The 17,478-nt window shown below is 36.3% G+C and overlaps 1 protein-coding gene across 3 annotated transcripts in view; it reads right to left on the bottom strand.

Moving 5' to 3' along the window:
• The window catches only part of Ac76E (adenylate cyclase type 2 Ac76E), a 1,381,264-nt gene that overhangs the window by 165,618 nt on the left and 1,198,168 nt on the right, over positions 1-17,478 (bottom strand). For all 3 annotated transcript variants that reach the window (XR_011018659.1, XM_068228989.1, XM_068228988.1), the window contains 3 exons: positions 16,604-16,771; positions 9,482-9,719; positions 5,966-6,055 (listed from right to left, as the gene is read on the bottom strand). Coding sequence is in view for 2 of the 3 variants with exons in the window: in XM_068228989.1 (XP_068085090.1) it covers positions 5,966-6,055; positions 9,482-9,719; positions 16,604-16,771 (496 nt within the window). In the remaining variant the exon portion in view is untranslated. The remainder of the gene's footprint in view (positions 1-5,965; positions 6,056-9,481; positions 9,720-16,603; positions 16,772-17,478) is intronic.

The raw sequence follows: 17,478 nt of genomic DNA, 5'->3' as shown, positions 1-17,478 counted from the left end.
GGTTAAAATGGTACATGCAGCTCACCTCAATTGGGGGTGTGCCTGAAAAGAGCTGCACCTCCTCGGGATGGGGATATGAGTTAACTTATTAGAGTACAGATAGTCAATCAGGGGCGAAGCATCAGGGGAGACAGGGTAAACAGCGTGTACCCTTAACATTTTGTGAACGAAATCTTATCTAGTTAACTTTTTATAATAAGTATTTCCACATTCATGACTTTATTGTATTCCCTGCTTTACTTATTTTCGTCAAACTTCAGCAATACTAGGGCTAGCGTCAGTTACACGAAGCACGTAGGCGAAAGTAGACGCTGTCCATTCTGTGTATGTTCCCTTTGATTTTCAAACATTTCAGATAGAGCAACACTAACGCTATCTGTAGGAGCTGACTGTGCAACTATGACTTTCCTATAGCGAGATTTCTCCGCCCAGTAGACAGACTTGCCAGCGTCACTTGTTGCTCTCATTGGCTAATATTTGGAGCTCAGGTATAAATGTGTTCTTATTGGCTACCATCTCAGACATGCTTTTAATGTAATTAATTTGAATTTACTTTAATGTAAGACACGTCTCAAAATAAAATAATAATATTCAAATATGAAATATAGCACACTTACACCTAATAAGTGAATGACAGCATGAAAACCTTTCATTTTCTTGCCCACCAATATTAGTCACGATATTATAACCCCAACAACTATTGGCTTACATTTTTAATAATGAACTCCAGAGTGTACATAAGGAAACAACAAAATTGCTTAACTTGATGCCGTATATTCCGTTAACGTCAGTTTCTAGCGATCACGCAATGGGTGCCTTCAAACGAATTAAAACCTATTTAAGGAATTCGATGACCAACCATAGACTGTCTAACTTGGAAACTCTAGAAGGAGCTGTTGTGGCATCTTAGCAAGACCCCCTACTTCAAAACAAGAGTAATAGATATATTTGCTGAAATGAAGAACAGACGGATTGAACTCATTCACAAGAATATTATTTAAGGTGACTTGTATGAAAGCCTATTTATTTCTTATTTTTCTTAATTAAATCTACATAGAAATGAAGTATATTGCTATTTTTTATTCTAAAAGTATGTTGTTATTTGACAACTCCCGCTGCCTATTTAGTCTATATTTAAAATAAAATGAGTGCACGTAGGCTTATAGTTTGTTATAGGATTTGTCTTATTTTCAGTCATTAATATAGTATTAAATATAGATCTGTATGCATCGAAAAGAAAATTCAATATATAATATGATTAAAATAGTTTAAAGTAAAAAAATCTCTGTCTACCCCCTTACTGAGTTCATGCTTCGCCACTGTAGTCAATATGATCTTGTAGGCTGTGATGTGAAGTTTTGATGGATGGCCATGATTGAGAGACATATAGAAAGCTTGTTTAACAAAGAGGCCCCATCTCATAACATTTGTTTTCTTTTTTTTTTTGTTATTTGCTTTACATCGCACCGACACAGATAGGTCTTATGGTGATAATGGGATAGGAAAGGCCTAGGAATGGGAAGGAAGCGGTCATGGCCTTAATTAAGGTACAGCCCCAGCATTTGCCTGGTGTGAAAATGGGAAACCATGGAAAACCATCTTCAGGGCTGCCGACAGTGGGGTTTGAACCCACTATCTCCTGGATGCGAGGTCACAGCTGCGTGCTCCTAACCACACGGCCATCTCACCCGGTCATCACACTCTAAAGAACTGTTTATTTCATCATGGCAGTCCCTTGCAACCTGAATCAGTTTCCCCTTTTCGATGCACTGAATCCTAGACTTGTCGACTCCAAATTCCATACAGATGTGTCTCAGAAAAACAATTTTTTAGATTAAAAATAAATTATCAGTTTGAGTTTCATTTATTGAAAGACATATTTATGATCATTTGATTTTCTCAAACGTAAATTTGACACCTTTTTAAATTATTAATATTAGCATATGAATGGTTCATGGTGTGGATTATTATAATCACATACTAGTTCATGAACCATGAGCAACTGCTGAGTGGCCTAGAAAGTGGTCTTGAGAATCGGGATACCAGTTGCTATGAAATAGGAATGGGCATCTTGGACGTATTTCGAGTTGTGGCTCTCCTTGTGCTAGGACTATGCAATCCACTGGTAGTCCCTAAGCCGTTAGAGGAGAGATCCTCACTGGGACTATGCATAAGTAGTGTAGCACCCTGCTTCAAAGAAATTTCACCAAGCACGCTCAAAACATTTTAAGCTAGCTTGGACCAGTGGGAGTAACTGAGTCCCACTTCCCTTTGACAGGCGAGGGACTCCTTGAAATTCATAATGAGAGATAACGAAGAAGAGATTGGAGATTATAAAGTGTTCTTGATGGGTGTTAAAAAGGAAGGGCAGAGCGTGGGGTAGGTCTGTTCATCAGGAATACTATTATATTTTCTGTTAGGCATAAAAATGAGCGAATGGGCATGTTAAATTACAGAAAAGTGCCACCTATACAATACAAGTTTACAATGTTTACTTTACATATTACAAGTAGGCCTACATGTTTCAATATTCATAGAGAACATCATCAGCTTAAAGCCCAATCATTGATAAAATTGGAATCAAGGTACCATTGTAGGCAAGATATATACAAAGTTAAAATATTCTAAAACTGAGCTTGATAGCTGCAGTCACTTAAGTGCGGCCAGTATCCAGTAATTGGGAGATAGTGGGTTCGAATCCCACTGTCGGCACTGGATTTCCGTGGTTTCCCATTTTCACACCAGTTGCTATGAAATAGGAACGGGCATCTCGGACGTATTTCGAGTTGTGGCTCTCCTTGTGCTAGGACTATACAATCCACTGGTAGTCCCTAAGCCGTTAGAGGAGAGATCCTCACTGGGACTATGCATATGTAGTGTAGCACCTTAATTAAGGCCACGACCGCTTCCTTCCCATCTCATCGTCGCCATAAGACATATCTGTGTTGATGTGACATAAAGCAAATAGCAAGAAAATATTCTAAAAGTACACTTATATTGAAAAATTAAATATTAAAATACATTGGCACGTTTGTATCATGTTAAAATAACATCTTATAAGATTAGAGATGTCTTATTTAATGAAGGAACATGTGGTATATGTTATGACGTCAAGTATACAGGAAGTTCTGTTTAGATCTATATACTTAGTGTAAAAATTATACAGGTGTTTTGTAAAATAAGTGGAGTTATATAACATGCTCAGTGTTATGTAATGAAGTTGAATTAGTCTGAGGATAGACACTCAGTGTTGGACTGTAAGTGTCAGACTTACAGCAACTTGAAACATGTCAAGCAGCATAAGGCCGGTGAGGATGTAAATGTTATTACATTTAACATCATACATTACCAGTCCTGCCTTAATTTATGACTGCAAGAAAAGCCCCACTTCAAGTATTATTCACTAATAGTTGATATGGTGCCCATCCTCAGACTTAATATAACATCTGATGAAATGAAGTCTATTGAATACCTTATCTTAATTTGATATTTTGAACATCTAAAATTATTTTAACACCTACCTTTGATTTTAGGATTATTGCTTCACCTCCTCCATGTCTGAATACATATTTTTGATCATATTAATGGGAATTCATATTATGTTAGCCAGCGACTATTCAGGGGTTGGTTATAAATGTCAATAATCATGCACGGGAAATAAGATATTCTAAAGGAGAATTGGGAATCTGGAGACATATTGTATCTAAGCTACTACAGAAAGCCAAGCAAAACATGCCAAGAGCAGTGAAGAACACTCACAGGAGTCAACATCAAGAAGAAAGGCCAGAAATAAGAAAAAAGAGAAGTACACATATCTACAGAAAAGACAAGGAAAGGTTTTATATTTATTATTTTTTCTAATACAACCTTTGACAATAAAGTTCGGTGAATGAAGTCAGAATGGTCGATCCGGCAATACTGGTGACATACAACACTGCACCTGTGTAGCAGCAGGTTTTGACCACCTGCTCCCAATGTTGTTCAGTTGAGCATCGTGTGTGTGCCGTGTAAAACCTGTTTGACACAGTGCGTGTTTAGTGCATTGGTTCTGAACTGCGAACAGGAACATGAACGACCAAAAGATCAATGCACAGTTTGTTTTAAGCTTGGCAAGACACCGAAAGAAATACATGCGATGCTGATACGTGTTTATGAAGATCAAACACTGTCCTTGAAGTGTGTGTACGAGTGGTTTGCCCGTTTTTGAGGAGGCCGAGAAAGTGTTTCTGACAACTCCGGTTCATGGCAACTTGAACATCCCCCATACTCACCAGATCTCAGTCCTCCAGACTTCTTCCTATTCCCTCGACTCAAACTCGCTCTGAAAGGAAAGAGATTTGACAATATTCCTGACATCCAATGAAACATGATGAGGCTTTTGAACACCATTGCCTTCTTGCAAAGTTTCCAGGACATGTATCGCCGATCTCAGCAGTGCATAGTTATGGGAGGGGACTATTTCTGTGTTGATAGTACAGGACTATTCACTGAACTTTATTGTCAGAGGTTGTATTAATTCTAAAAGACAAAGTAGAGATGATTTTAGTTAACAGATTAATGGTCAATGCAGACTGTATTAAATTTGTTACATTGACTGAATGAGAGACTGCAGCTTTCAACTAAAGAACACCAGACTGACTGAATTAATTGTTTTTAGGTAAGATCTGGACATAGTCTTATCTCTAGCTCTTCAAGCACTCTCAACATTTACTGTTAGTTTTGACTTAAAGTGAATCTGTTTTTATGAATTATATGTGTGGCTGAAGAATAAGAAAATTAGTTTCACATCAGTGGATCAAAAAGAAACATACAACTTAATTTTTTTGAACAAATTTTAATAGATATGATAAAGAAGAAACACTATGCAAACTTTTAGTTATTTTTCACCATAAGAGTCAAGTTTCTTGACACAATTCTCCCATCATCACACTAGTTTCAGCATACCTTGTTCTTAGAATTCTGTTTCTCAGGTATATAGCCATCTGCACATGATTGACGTAACTTCTTCTAGGAGATCTGTCTGGAATGTACAGTTAAGCATGGGATTTTATCTCTTCTTCTGGGTTTCCCTCTTGGTATTGTGCCTTTTACTTTCATTTCAAATGTTTGTCTTGGCATTCTCGATTTCTCCATTCTCTGCAGGTGCCTATACTTTCTCAAATGACTGTTCTATCCTTTTCCTGGGCCTCTCCCTTACATCTGCATTCCTTATTATGATCCCTTCTAATTCTTCCAAGCATACTTTGCTTTCATGGATCTTGGTGGTCACCATTTTACTGTTCCACATATCAGTTGGTTCAATGTAACTTTCTAAAAGGTTTCCTTGCATTCCAATGGTATATCATTATTCCACACTAGTCCTCTTACAGTCTGAAGAAACCTTCCTTCTAACTGCACTCTTATACTGATCTGATCTCATGGTTGATCCTCCCATCTTCCAATATCTTGCATCATTTTAAACTTATTTACTACCTCCAATTGCTGGCCATTCTCTTTCCCACACCCTCTTCCATTGCTTTCCCTTCTTTTCTTGTTATGCTAACTTTCTTCCTTTTCTCCTTACTAATTTTCATCCCTCCAATTTTAATGCCTGTCAGTTAAAATGAGGACTCATGTATAAGTCTAGTCAGTATGTAATATATTCAGTTTATATTGTGTTATGTACTTTTTATTCTCTCTTCTCATGATGAAATACAGTCTTCATCAAGAGAAGTTACTCACGGAAGGTATTTCATTTCTAATCTGTCTCAAAGGGAACTTATATTCACTATTACATTTTCACTTCATTTTCTTTCTTTTCTGGCTCAGTCTAATCTATCCAGTAGGCCTAATTATATTTCTATGAAATAGTTCAGAAATATGCTGAATTACAATTAGTTTATGACTTTTCAAATACTTCAGAACATTTATTTATAAATAGTGATTGAGTTTATTTGATAGTAGAATCAATTATTGGGCTACTCACTGGAACAGAATCTGCCTGGCTGGTGGTCAAGTTGCGTACCTCTTCATTTAGAGTTGTTATCTCTGTTGGTATACTTGGTTCTAGGTCCACCTGAAATATAGCAAAATATCTACAAGTTTGAATGGTAGCATGTTCTTAACCCTGGGATTCACTTAGACAAATAATATAAAAATGAAACTGGAAACAGATTTTGTTGCTGCCATCTTAATTTGGAAACAGTTACTAAGTTAAATTTAAAGCAGTGAAAAAAAAAATATGGATAAACACAAGAAAATGGAGAAAAAAAAATAAAATAAAGAAAGGTTTGTGCATGTGACAGAGTACTTTAGAATTTATTTAATCATCATTATTGATGTCCTGGGATCCTCGTTGCATGAGATAACCATAATTGTTTCCTTGTCCAGCAGCTCCATATACATAGGATGACCAGATGCAAACAGATACAAAAGATAACAAAACTATTTAAAAAAAAAAAAAAAAAAAAAAAAAAAAAAGAGGACACAAAAATTCTCCACTAAGAGTCTTATTTTAGACTTACATATTCTAATTTTCACATATACAAACAAAATTTTTCCATTTCCGTATTGTACACTACAGTAAATTATTACAAAATTTAAATAATGAAACTAATTTACACACTTTGCTGGTACTTTTCTGAAGATTCAGTTGTCTTGAGGAGTTTTGGCGTGTCTAGCATATACATAAAAAGAAACATGTAAATTCCTTTAGATTACATTGAACCATTAACCCCTTAAGTGAGGTGCTTGGTACACACTGGCTGACTCCCAGGTGGGGAGCGATTTCCCTGATTTGGTACACACTGACTGACTCCCAGGTGGGGAGCAATTTCCCTGATTAAAGAAAATATTTAATTACTTGCGTAAAAACAATCTTAGGCTAAAATGAACTATGGAATGGCCATAAGAGAAATATTTACTTGAATATAGTGTATTTAATTACTTATACTTAAGCAGACTCAGTCAACAGCTGGAAACAGCAGATGATGATGATGATGATGATGATGAATTATACTTAAATATTTTAGGCAGTTTGCTAACAATCTCTGCCTGGGAATACATTTTTCTGTACTTGTAAATTGTAGATTTACAAAGTTTAGATGTACTTAAAAGATTTATAGTGGAATAAATTATAATACTCACGAAATTTTCTGTTATGTTGGTTAGCACTTTTGAGGGATTCTGTTCATATACCTACAGTTCATAAATGATAGATATGGACTATATTACATAATATTACAGGTAATATTTAGAGTATAGTCTTCACAGTGTTATGTCTTTTACAGCTGTTCATTATGATATGCACGGAAGCAGATAATGTTACATACCCTTTCCCGGCTTCACATAATTTGTATTATTCCATACTGAAATATAATAGTTTTCTTGGTATGTAAGCTTTCCACCCTGGTCACCCTTTCTATAACAAGATGTTCTCATCAACTGACACTTTGCCATCAGGGGTATAAGCTTCCCAAAATTTTGCTACCAGGTGGTCAAATACTGGATTTATCTTGTATATTCTGGGAGGTATTTGTCCATTATATGCCTCATTATCAGAGAATGTAAAAAGCCATGGAGGAAAAATATAATAATAATAATAATAATAATAATAATAATAATAATAATAATAATAATAATAATAATAATAATAATAACAACAACAATAATAATAATAATAATAATAATAATAATAATAATAATAATAATAATAATAATAATAATAATAATAATAATAATAATAATAATGTTATTGGCTTTATGTCCCACTAACTACTTTTACAGTAAGCGGGGATTGTTAGCGTAAATACAGTATTTCGTCATTAGTTGTCTGGATCTGGTCTTGGTCTTGATCTTGACTCCTTCAATTTTTCTTACTAAACTGGGTTTTATGTGCAATTTTCTGCTGGGTATCTTTTGTCTGTTCAGCTATGTTCTGGCATATCTTGTCATAAAAAAATAATTCAAATATTTCGCTCGATTTCATTTTCACTAAAAACATCATGTTGGAATTTTGGATCAAAGCAGGACCTTCTTTGTCCATTTTCAGTCTAAGTTGATGAAGAAGTTGCACTGGTTGTAATATTATCAGTATTATCATCACTACTGTCACTGTCATGGTCGCTACTTGAACTGGAATCAAACGCATGTTGTCTCTTTCGCGACTCCTGAACATTAGCATCAACTGGACCAGAACCCTGTACATTTGAGCCTACAGTACTTGTTCCAGGTATATTCCTGTCACTTACAAATTCCCCTTTGGGATAACTTACTTCGCTCCCCACTAAATTCCAAAATTTTGTTTGTCATGACCCATAAATCATCTTCCTCTAACAGTGGGGGTCGGTAATTCCTTTGACACATTTTAGCAGGGAAAAGAAGTAAGAAAAGGAATTGAATAGAAACCTGGTCTTTGCAGTTTGGAAAGAAATCATGAATTGTGCCTGTATTACGGAACACACACGTGCGATAATCAAGGTAAACACACACTCCAGTCATGAAGGAAGGAAGAACTCAAGAGTGAGAATAATAAATCAGGTCACAGTTCTAATGTGTCATCAGAGAGGTCTGTTTAGTGTCATAATTTCTATAAATCTCTTCTACAGCAATATTATTGTATCCAAGGGACAATTAGGCGATGAGCTAAAGCTTCAGCGTGAGGCTATTAGGCTTTAGGTCGTTCTTGCCCTGATATAAGTTGCATTTTTTATGATGCAACTCGTGGGTGGCACATTGGTATTGGGAAAGCATAGTTGCAAAAATTCACATCAGAGGGCAGACTCTTCCAGAATATGCTGCTGAAAAAGAAATAAACCACTGCAGGCAGGCATCTGAGGAAAAAGAATAACTAGAATTGGCAGATATATCCGCGTTCTCCATCTAGCAAGTGACTTGTAGCCACGGATCTCGCTGCATGGCCCACTGAAAATGGTTCCTATGATCAGTCCATTGTACTGAGATCAATGATAATACTCTTTCCATTTTTGCATTGTGCCCTGGTATAGAAAAAAGTATTCTGCAAGTTCTAATAACTCTGAACTACAATCACCTTTGCCCATTTTTCACTACAAGGTAATTTGCTATATTCAAGGTCATTATTACCCTCATTCAGGAATTGTCTGAAACTGCAAAACTGATCAAAGATTTCACATTATCAATTTGAATGCCAAATACAGAATACATTTTTTAATGTCACAATAATCAAATTCACTAAAAAAAGGAGGGATTAAAAAAAAAAATCCACCTGGACCCTGGACAATGGTCTATAAAGAAGGACATGTCCGGATGAAAGAGGATGTCTAGTCATCCTACATATACAGCTAATTCACCATCAAAGAGGTGAATGTGAACTCTGATGCATCGAATGTCCTAGCACAGTTAACGTACACATGAGGAAATCCTTCAATTTCAGTCTTATTTTCAACTTATTCATATTAGGTAATATTTTATATCTTCGTCACTATCACTTCCTTCAACTGAGTCAAGTCTAGTTAATGCTCACCAGGGTTATTACAGCACAGGTTGAGATTAAACTGATGGAGATAAGGAAGACACTGAGACGTAGCCAGCGAGTACTGCTCACCACGTGTCCTACACACGGGCCTGCGTGGTCTCCAGGAGCTGCTATTGGTGTTGAACTCGCTTCTCCTCTAGAGCAGGAACCTTCCAGCCAGCACAAGTACAGGAAGAGTAGAAGAGCCAAGAATGTAGCACCATATGAACCCCAGAGCACCACACTTCTGTAGGACACACCAGTTAGTTTGAGTACAGTTCTACTGAGACAAAGATGTAGGAATAGGTCAAACAAAATCTTTGGGAAACTACTGACAAAAATGAGGGCTATTGGAGAAGACAAAAGAGTGACTGAATGATAGCCAATTTCTAGAAAACATAACTCAGAGAATTAGAGTAGGTGAAGGATTATCTGATCCTGAAATAATTAAATATGAATAATATATGAGTAAAGAACTAGAATGACATTACCTGTGGATGTTTTTATTCTGTATAGAGTAACAAATAAGTCACAGGATTGTGAGCAACTGCAAAAAGACCTTGACAAAGTTGTGAAATCGATGGCAGGCAATGGTATGGTGGTAAACAGGGTGCAAAAACAATAAGTTTCCCCAAGAGGAAAAGTCCTCTCATTTTGACATGGCACATATTTGAGTAACGTAATGCAACAAAATGTGTGACGGAAATGACGTTACATTAGTCGTTACCGTAGGCCTTGGTTGCCAAAGATGCTGCAACTACAAGTTAAGTTCCTTTGATGTAGAGTTGCAGTTCTCGTTGATATAACATTCAGTTTCATTTATTGAAGGACTAACCACATTCATGATCATTAGCTTTTTGTACAGGGAAACGTTTCTTTTAATTGCTGTGTTGATGGAGGGAAACTACCTTATGGGGACCATTGTACCTAGCTGTTAATATAAGGAAAGTTCTTCAGGTTGGTATTAACTATGATGAGGTTGTAAATAAAGTTAAAATATTTCTTCATATTGATTATCAGGTTATTTAGAGGTTGTAGTAGGGATGTAAAGGAGAGGACATAGAACTCACAATTAACCCCCCAATTAAAGTATAGTTCCAGTGTATGGGACCCTCACCAGGATTACTTGATTTGAGAACTGGGAAATGTCTAAAGGAAAGAAGTTTGTTCTGAGTGATTTAAAAAAAAAAAGTTTCAAACTTTGGGCTGGCAAGGCTTGGGAGTTAGGAAACAAAAATCAGTCACTACTGATCTGTGGCAGATTCCCTATCTGTTGTTTTCCTAACCTTTTCTTAAATGATTTCAAAGAAATTAGAAATTTATTGAACATGTCCCTTGGTAAGTTATTCCAATCCCTAACTCCCCTTCCTATAAACAAATATTTGCCCCAATTTGTCATCTTGAATTCCAACTTTATATTCATATTGTGATCTTTCCTACTTTTAAAGACACCACTCAAACCCATCTCTCTCCCGACAGCTCGGAACATACCACTTATTACAACTATCCTTGATATCTATGCCTAACATACCACTTAGTCAAGCAGCTTGTCTCCTTTCTCCCAAGTCTTCCCAGCCCAAATTTGCAACATTTTTGTAATGCTACTCTTTTGTCGGAAATCACCCAGAACAAATTGAGCTGCTTTTCTTTTGATTTTTTCCAGTTCTTGAATCAAGTAATCCTGGTGAGGGTCCCATACACTGGAACCATACTCTAGTTGGGGTCTTACCAGAGACTTATATGCCCTCTCGTTTACATCCTTACTACAACCCCTAAATACCCTCATAACCATGTGAGAGATCTGTACCCTTTATTTACAATCATATTTTTGTGATTACCCCAATGAAGATCTTTCCTTACATTAACACCTAGGTACTTACAATGATCCCCAAAAGGAAATTTCACCCCATCAATGTAGTAATTAAAAGTGAGAGGACTTATCCTATTTGTGAAACTCACAACCTGACTTTTAACCCTGTTTACTGTCCATCTCACAACATTATCGAGCGCATTTTGCAGTTGCTCACAATCTTGTATCTTATTTATTACTCTGTACAGAATAACATCATCTGCGAAAAGCCTTATCTCTGATTCCACTTCTTTACACATATCATTGATATATGTAGGAAAACATAAAGGTCCAATAATACTGCCTTGAGGAATTCCCCTCTTAATTATTACAGGGTCATATAAAACTCTGCTTACTCTAATTCTCTGAGATCTATTTTCTAGAACTATAGCCACCCACTCAGTCAGTCTTTTGTCCAGTCCAATTGCACTCATTTTTTCAAGTAGTCTCCCATGATCTACCCTATCAAATGTCTTAGATAGATGAATCGCGATACAGTCCAATTGACCTCCTGAATCCAAGATATCTGCTATATCTTGCTGGAATCCTACAAGTTGAGCTTCAGTAAATAACCTTTCCTAAACCCAAACTGCCTTTTATCAGACCACTTATTAATTTCGCAAACATGTCTAATCTAATCAAAAAGAATGCTTTCCCAAAGTTTACATGCAATGCATGTCAAACTGACCGGCCTGTAATTTTCAGCTTTATGTCTATCACCCTTTCCTTTGTACACAGGGGCTACTATAACAACTCTCCATACATTTGGTATAGCTCCTTCATGCAAACAATAATTAAATAAGTACTTCAAATATAGTACTACATCCCAACCCATTGTCTTTAGTATATCCCCTGAAACCTTACCAATTCCTGCTGCTTTTCTAGTTTTCAACTTTTGTATCTTATTGTAAATGTCATTGTTGTCATGGGTAAATTTTAATACTACTTTAGTATTAGCCACCTTCTCTATCTGGACATTATCCTTGTAACCAACAATCTTTACATACTGCTGACTGAATACTTCTGCCTTTGGAAGATCCTCTTATACACACTCCCCTTGTTCATAAATGATTCCTGGAATATCCTCCTTAGAACCTGTTTCTGCCTTAAAGTACCTATACATATTCTCCCATTTTTCACTAAAATTTGTATGACCGCCATTTGTGCTTGCCACCATGTTATCCTTAGCTGACTTCTTTGCTAGATTCAATTTGCTTGTAAGTTCCTTCAATTTCTCCTTACTTCCACAACCATTTCTAACTCTATTTCTTTCTAATCTGCACCTCCTTCTTAGTTTCTTTACTTCTCTTTACCATTCCTTACCATCTTTAAAGGTAAAAACCTATTTTCACATTCCTCAACAATTGCTTTAAACCCATCCCAGAGTCTGTTTACATTTTTATTTACAGTTTTCCACCGATCATAGTTACTTTCTAAAACTCCCTCATGCCTGTTTAATCGGCCATATGGTATTGCCTAATAGTCCTAACTTTAATACCTTCCTTTCTTCCACATTTAATTTTAACTACCACAAAAACTGCTTCGTGATCACTAATACCATCTATTACTACGGTTTCTCTATAGAGCTCATCTGGTTTTACCACCACTACATCCAGAATATTCTTCCCTCTAGTTGGTTCCATCACTTTCTGAATCAGATGCCTTTCCCATATTAACTTATTTGTAATTTGTTGGTCATGCTTCCTGTCATTCGCATTACCTTCCCAATTGACATTTGGTAAATTGAGATCACCCGCTACAATGACGTTCCTTCCCTTATTGTTTCCCACATAGCTGATTATCTTATTAAATAATTCTGAATCAGTGTCAGCTCTACCCTTTCCCGGTCTGTACATTCCAAAAATATCAAGTTGCCTATTATCTTTAGAGGTGAGCCTTACACTTGAATTTCATGTTTGTCATCTTTAACTTTTTATAGCTTACAAATTCTTCTTTCACCACAATGAATACTCCCCTTCCTACTATTCCTATCCTATCTCTACGATACACATTCCAGTTCCGCGAGAAAATTTCTGCATCCATTATATCATTTCTCAGTCATGATTCAACTCTTATTACAATATGTCTATTAAATTACTTAATTCTATGTCTTTCTTTACAATACTTCTGCAGTTCACCACTAACATTTTTATGTCATCCCTACTTGACTTTCAGTTCCCTGTTCCCTTACCACCTCTCCATAGGCCACCCCGTTTCCCTGAAAGTACCTCCCTATAACCCTTCTATACAAATTTCCTAACTTATATGTACCACTGCAGTTTAAGTGAAGGCCATCTGAGCGCAGATCCCTATCTCCTACCCACCCATTATGATCTAGAAATCTCATTCCAGTTTCTCACATACCCACTCCATTGTCTCATTTAAATCCCCAATCACCTTCCAGTCACTATCCCTCCCACACAGTATTCCACTGATAACTATCTCCACTTCCTTAAACTTCATCCGTGCTGCATTTATCAGATCCCACACATTTCCAACTATGTTGATACTTATACCTGCTTGTCTTACATTGTTAGTACCAACGTGAAACACTACCACCTTCTCCTTTCCTTCCTCCTTCTCTTCTACTTTCCTTAACATCTGCCTTAACCTAATTCCTGCATAACACTCTACCCTGGTTCCTTTTCCTCCACACAATTTCCCCACATGTCCAACTCTGGAATCCCCCATGACCAGAGCCTGAACCCTACCCACCTCATTTGATCCCCTCGCCTCCTGGTCAGTCCTATCTTTCATGACAGCTGCAGAAGCTACTTCCTCCTCCCTTTTCTTCAACTCATGATTCTGTTCCACCTGTCTTTTACTATCCACTACTCCACATTTCCCTTTCCTGCCTTTTCCCTTCCTCCTACTTCCACACATCTCAGCAACAGTTCCCTGTTCCTCATTCAAGAGAACAAATTGGGGCAAATATTCGTTTATAGGAAGGGGAGTTAGGGATTGGAATAACTTACCAAGGGAGATGTTCAATAAATTTCCAATTTCTTTGCAATCATTTAAGAAAAGGCTAGGAAAACAACAGATAGGGAATCTGCCACCTGGGCGACTGCCCTAAATGCAGATCAGTAGTGATTGATTTTCCCTTGGTTGTTCTACCTGCAGTAACTCGTACCGACAGATACCTGTCCTGAATTCTGATCCTGAATGGAGCTTTTAGCCTGCAATCTCCTTCCCCTTAAAACATTAGACGACCTGTCTTCTACAATTCCCCCCTTACTTTCCCATCCCTCTTTTACACCTACTGTATCCTGTACTGTACATTGTTTGAAGGGGGCCTACTTTCCTTCCTGTCCACTGAGAGACTCCTAATTATCTCCCTTAAACTCTCTAACTCCTCCCGCATACTCCTTAATGCCTGGCCACACCCACAGTTCCTACACTTGCACTCCTTAGCCATTTTTTACTGAATAATGAAAATAAAATGAGAAAAAAGAAAGTAACTTATTCTGTATAAAATATAAATGAAAGGAAAGAAATATTGTCTAAGATAGTTCACAAAGATCACACGACAATAAGGTAATTAATATAGGCTGCTACTACTACACTACAATACTACTTAGTTGTATGATTTTGTTTCCTACAACACCCTAACAGGATGAAAATTGCTGTTAATTACTGAAAACAGAAAATAATACACAAGAATTACACAATTCTAAACTGCAGTTAAGTCTACCCTAATTACTACAACAAAATTCTAGTAAGAGAGTTACTACAGATACTGGGTACCACAGATATTACAGATACTATACTGCACAAATATTTCACAGTAATAGAATAAGCACACTAATTTCTAATAAGATACTACAATACTCTACAATAATTTCAGACTACATTCAGATACTACAATACACTACAATTATTTTAAACTACAATTAGACGTAACCTAATTACAGCAGGTTATTACTAAGCACAAACAGAAATGGAAATTACAATTAAGGTTTGAAATTTGCAAGACAACTAAAAGTAATAGAATAAGCACTCTAATTTCTAATAAGTTACTACAATACACTACAGTAATGTTTAAACTACATTCAGACGTATATGTATAAGAACATTATGGTCACATTTGGATTGAATTGGTTAATCCTGTCTTAAAGTTTTAATGGGATTTCATATTTATGTTCCCATCTAATAGAGATAATATAAAATGATATTAACACTCATAATGTTGATACTGAGTTGACAATTGAAGTCAAATGGGAGTCAAAATATTTACACAGATTTTTCAGTATAAACAAGAAATGAATACGTTCAACTTAAAATGACAGTTGCTGTCAGACCACCTCACACAAGTAATGCTGCCAGACATCCGTCCTGAAGTCTAAAGGACTTCAACACGCATCATATAGCCATTTCATCTCCACCTAAGAAGCCAGTTGAACTCCTCTTCAGACTTACATGGGTGACAACTTCACAAACCCCACGACCTAGGCAGCATTTTACATGTTTAAAGAGAAGATGGAATAATTTTTTATATGAATAAGACTTGATCAAGCATCCTCCACTAGCTATACTTGCTATCCAACCAGCATCTTTACTTCATATATTATTACTAAAGACTCTTGTTTCAATAAAGAAAATATTTTAATCTTCTATAGATTTTAGCTAATTTTAGCTAATCCACAAATCATTTTATAGAAAGAGGAATTAAGACTTGGAATAATTTACTAAGGGAGGTGATTGATACATTTTCAACTTCTTTGAAATCTTTTAAGAAAAGACTAGGTAAACAAAAAATACCTGCTAGCATCTTTGAAAGGTGTGGCAATCCATCTGATGAGCCCACTGCCACACTGGTGCAAACATGGTAATTTCACAATCATCAATCACCAATGATTTGTGTTTAGGGCTGTTGCCCAGGTCTCAGATTCCCTATCAATTGTTTACCTAGCCTTTTGCCTTTTCATAGATCCACACTCTAGGAATGCTGTAATACCTGTTATTAGTGTTTGATCAATCATAATCTATCATCAATGATCTCCATTTAGGGTTGTCACCCAGATCTGTCCATATTGCTTTGCATGTTTTTCTTCTGTACTGAATTAAAATTTCTGACTGAATGATTGCAAAGCATGTTAATTAAATTTAAGAAAAAAACCTGTCATTTTCTTCACTTATCAGCATTTTCAAGCTCTTAGGAATGAACATGTTGGTATTACCTTATCCCCTTAACCCTTCATTTTGTAAACTAGAGATATTTTTTCCTTGTTCCAATGAAACTCGAATATTCAGGCATGGTTTGAAGAAGTTAGCAAGGTTACCTTGGTTGAGTAAATGCCTGAATAGCTGTCATGGCTGTGAATAGCACTGCTGCAGCCATCACATAGTATCGGAACTGGGTGTCAGGTTCGTGACGATAATCATGTTCCTGTTGGGATTTACGGAACCACAGCAGCACAGGATTCAATTCCTCAGAATGTAGCCACTTTCTGCAAATACCAATGAAGAAAACATTGAATGATTATTTTATGGTATATTGAGATGAAAGGGCTGAAAAATTATAACACCTAAATACAAGAGGAATTTTTAAGCTTGGTAAACTTCGCAGTAGAATATCTAGGCCCTACCTATAGAATGTTCTCCGGAAAATACAGATCTTGATTCCCATAGGGAACTTAAAATATTTGTCCCGAATGAGTAAATTTATAATACCAATATAATGGTCCGTTATTGGACATTAACGGACCATTATATTGGCTCCGGAAAATAGTCGGAAATTGGGAGGATTGTTAACTCAGCACTGATTGCAAGTCCTAATGGTTGTAACATAAGTGATACAGAAATTGATTTAGAAGGTACAAGTAACATCGGCAACAAAATACAGCACATGGCTATGGAATCAATCAATCAATCAATCAATCAATCAATCAATCAATCAATCAATCAATCAATCAATCAATCAATCAATCAATCAATCAATCAATCTGCTTTTAGGATTGTTGCCCAGGTGGCAGATTCCCTATCAGTTGTTTATTCAAAGAACTTGGAAATTTATTGAACATTTCTCTTGATAAATTATTCCAATCGTTTATAACTCATCCTATAAATGAATATTTGCCCCAATTTGTCCTCTTGAATTCTAACTTTATCTTCATATTATGATCTTTCCTACTCTTAATATCTCCACTCAAGCTTA

The sequence above is a fragment of the Anabrus simplex genome, chromosome 8 (assembly GCF_040414725.1).
Source record: "Anabrus simplex isolate iqAnaSimp1 chromosome 8, ASM4041472v1, whole genome shotgun sequence".
NCBI lineage: Eukaryota > Metazoa > Arthropoda > Insecta > Orthoptera > Tettigoniidae > Anabrus > Anabrus simplex.
Note: the sequence above shows the minus strand (reverse complement) of the source record. Positions and strands in the feature narration are given on the sequence as shown.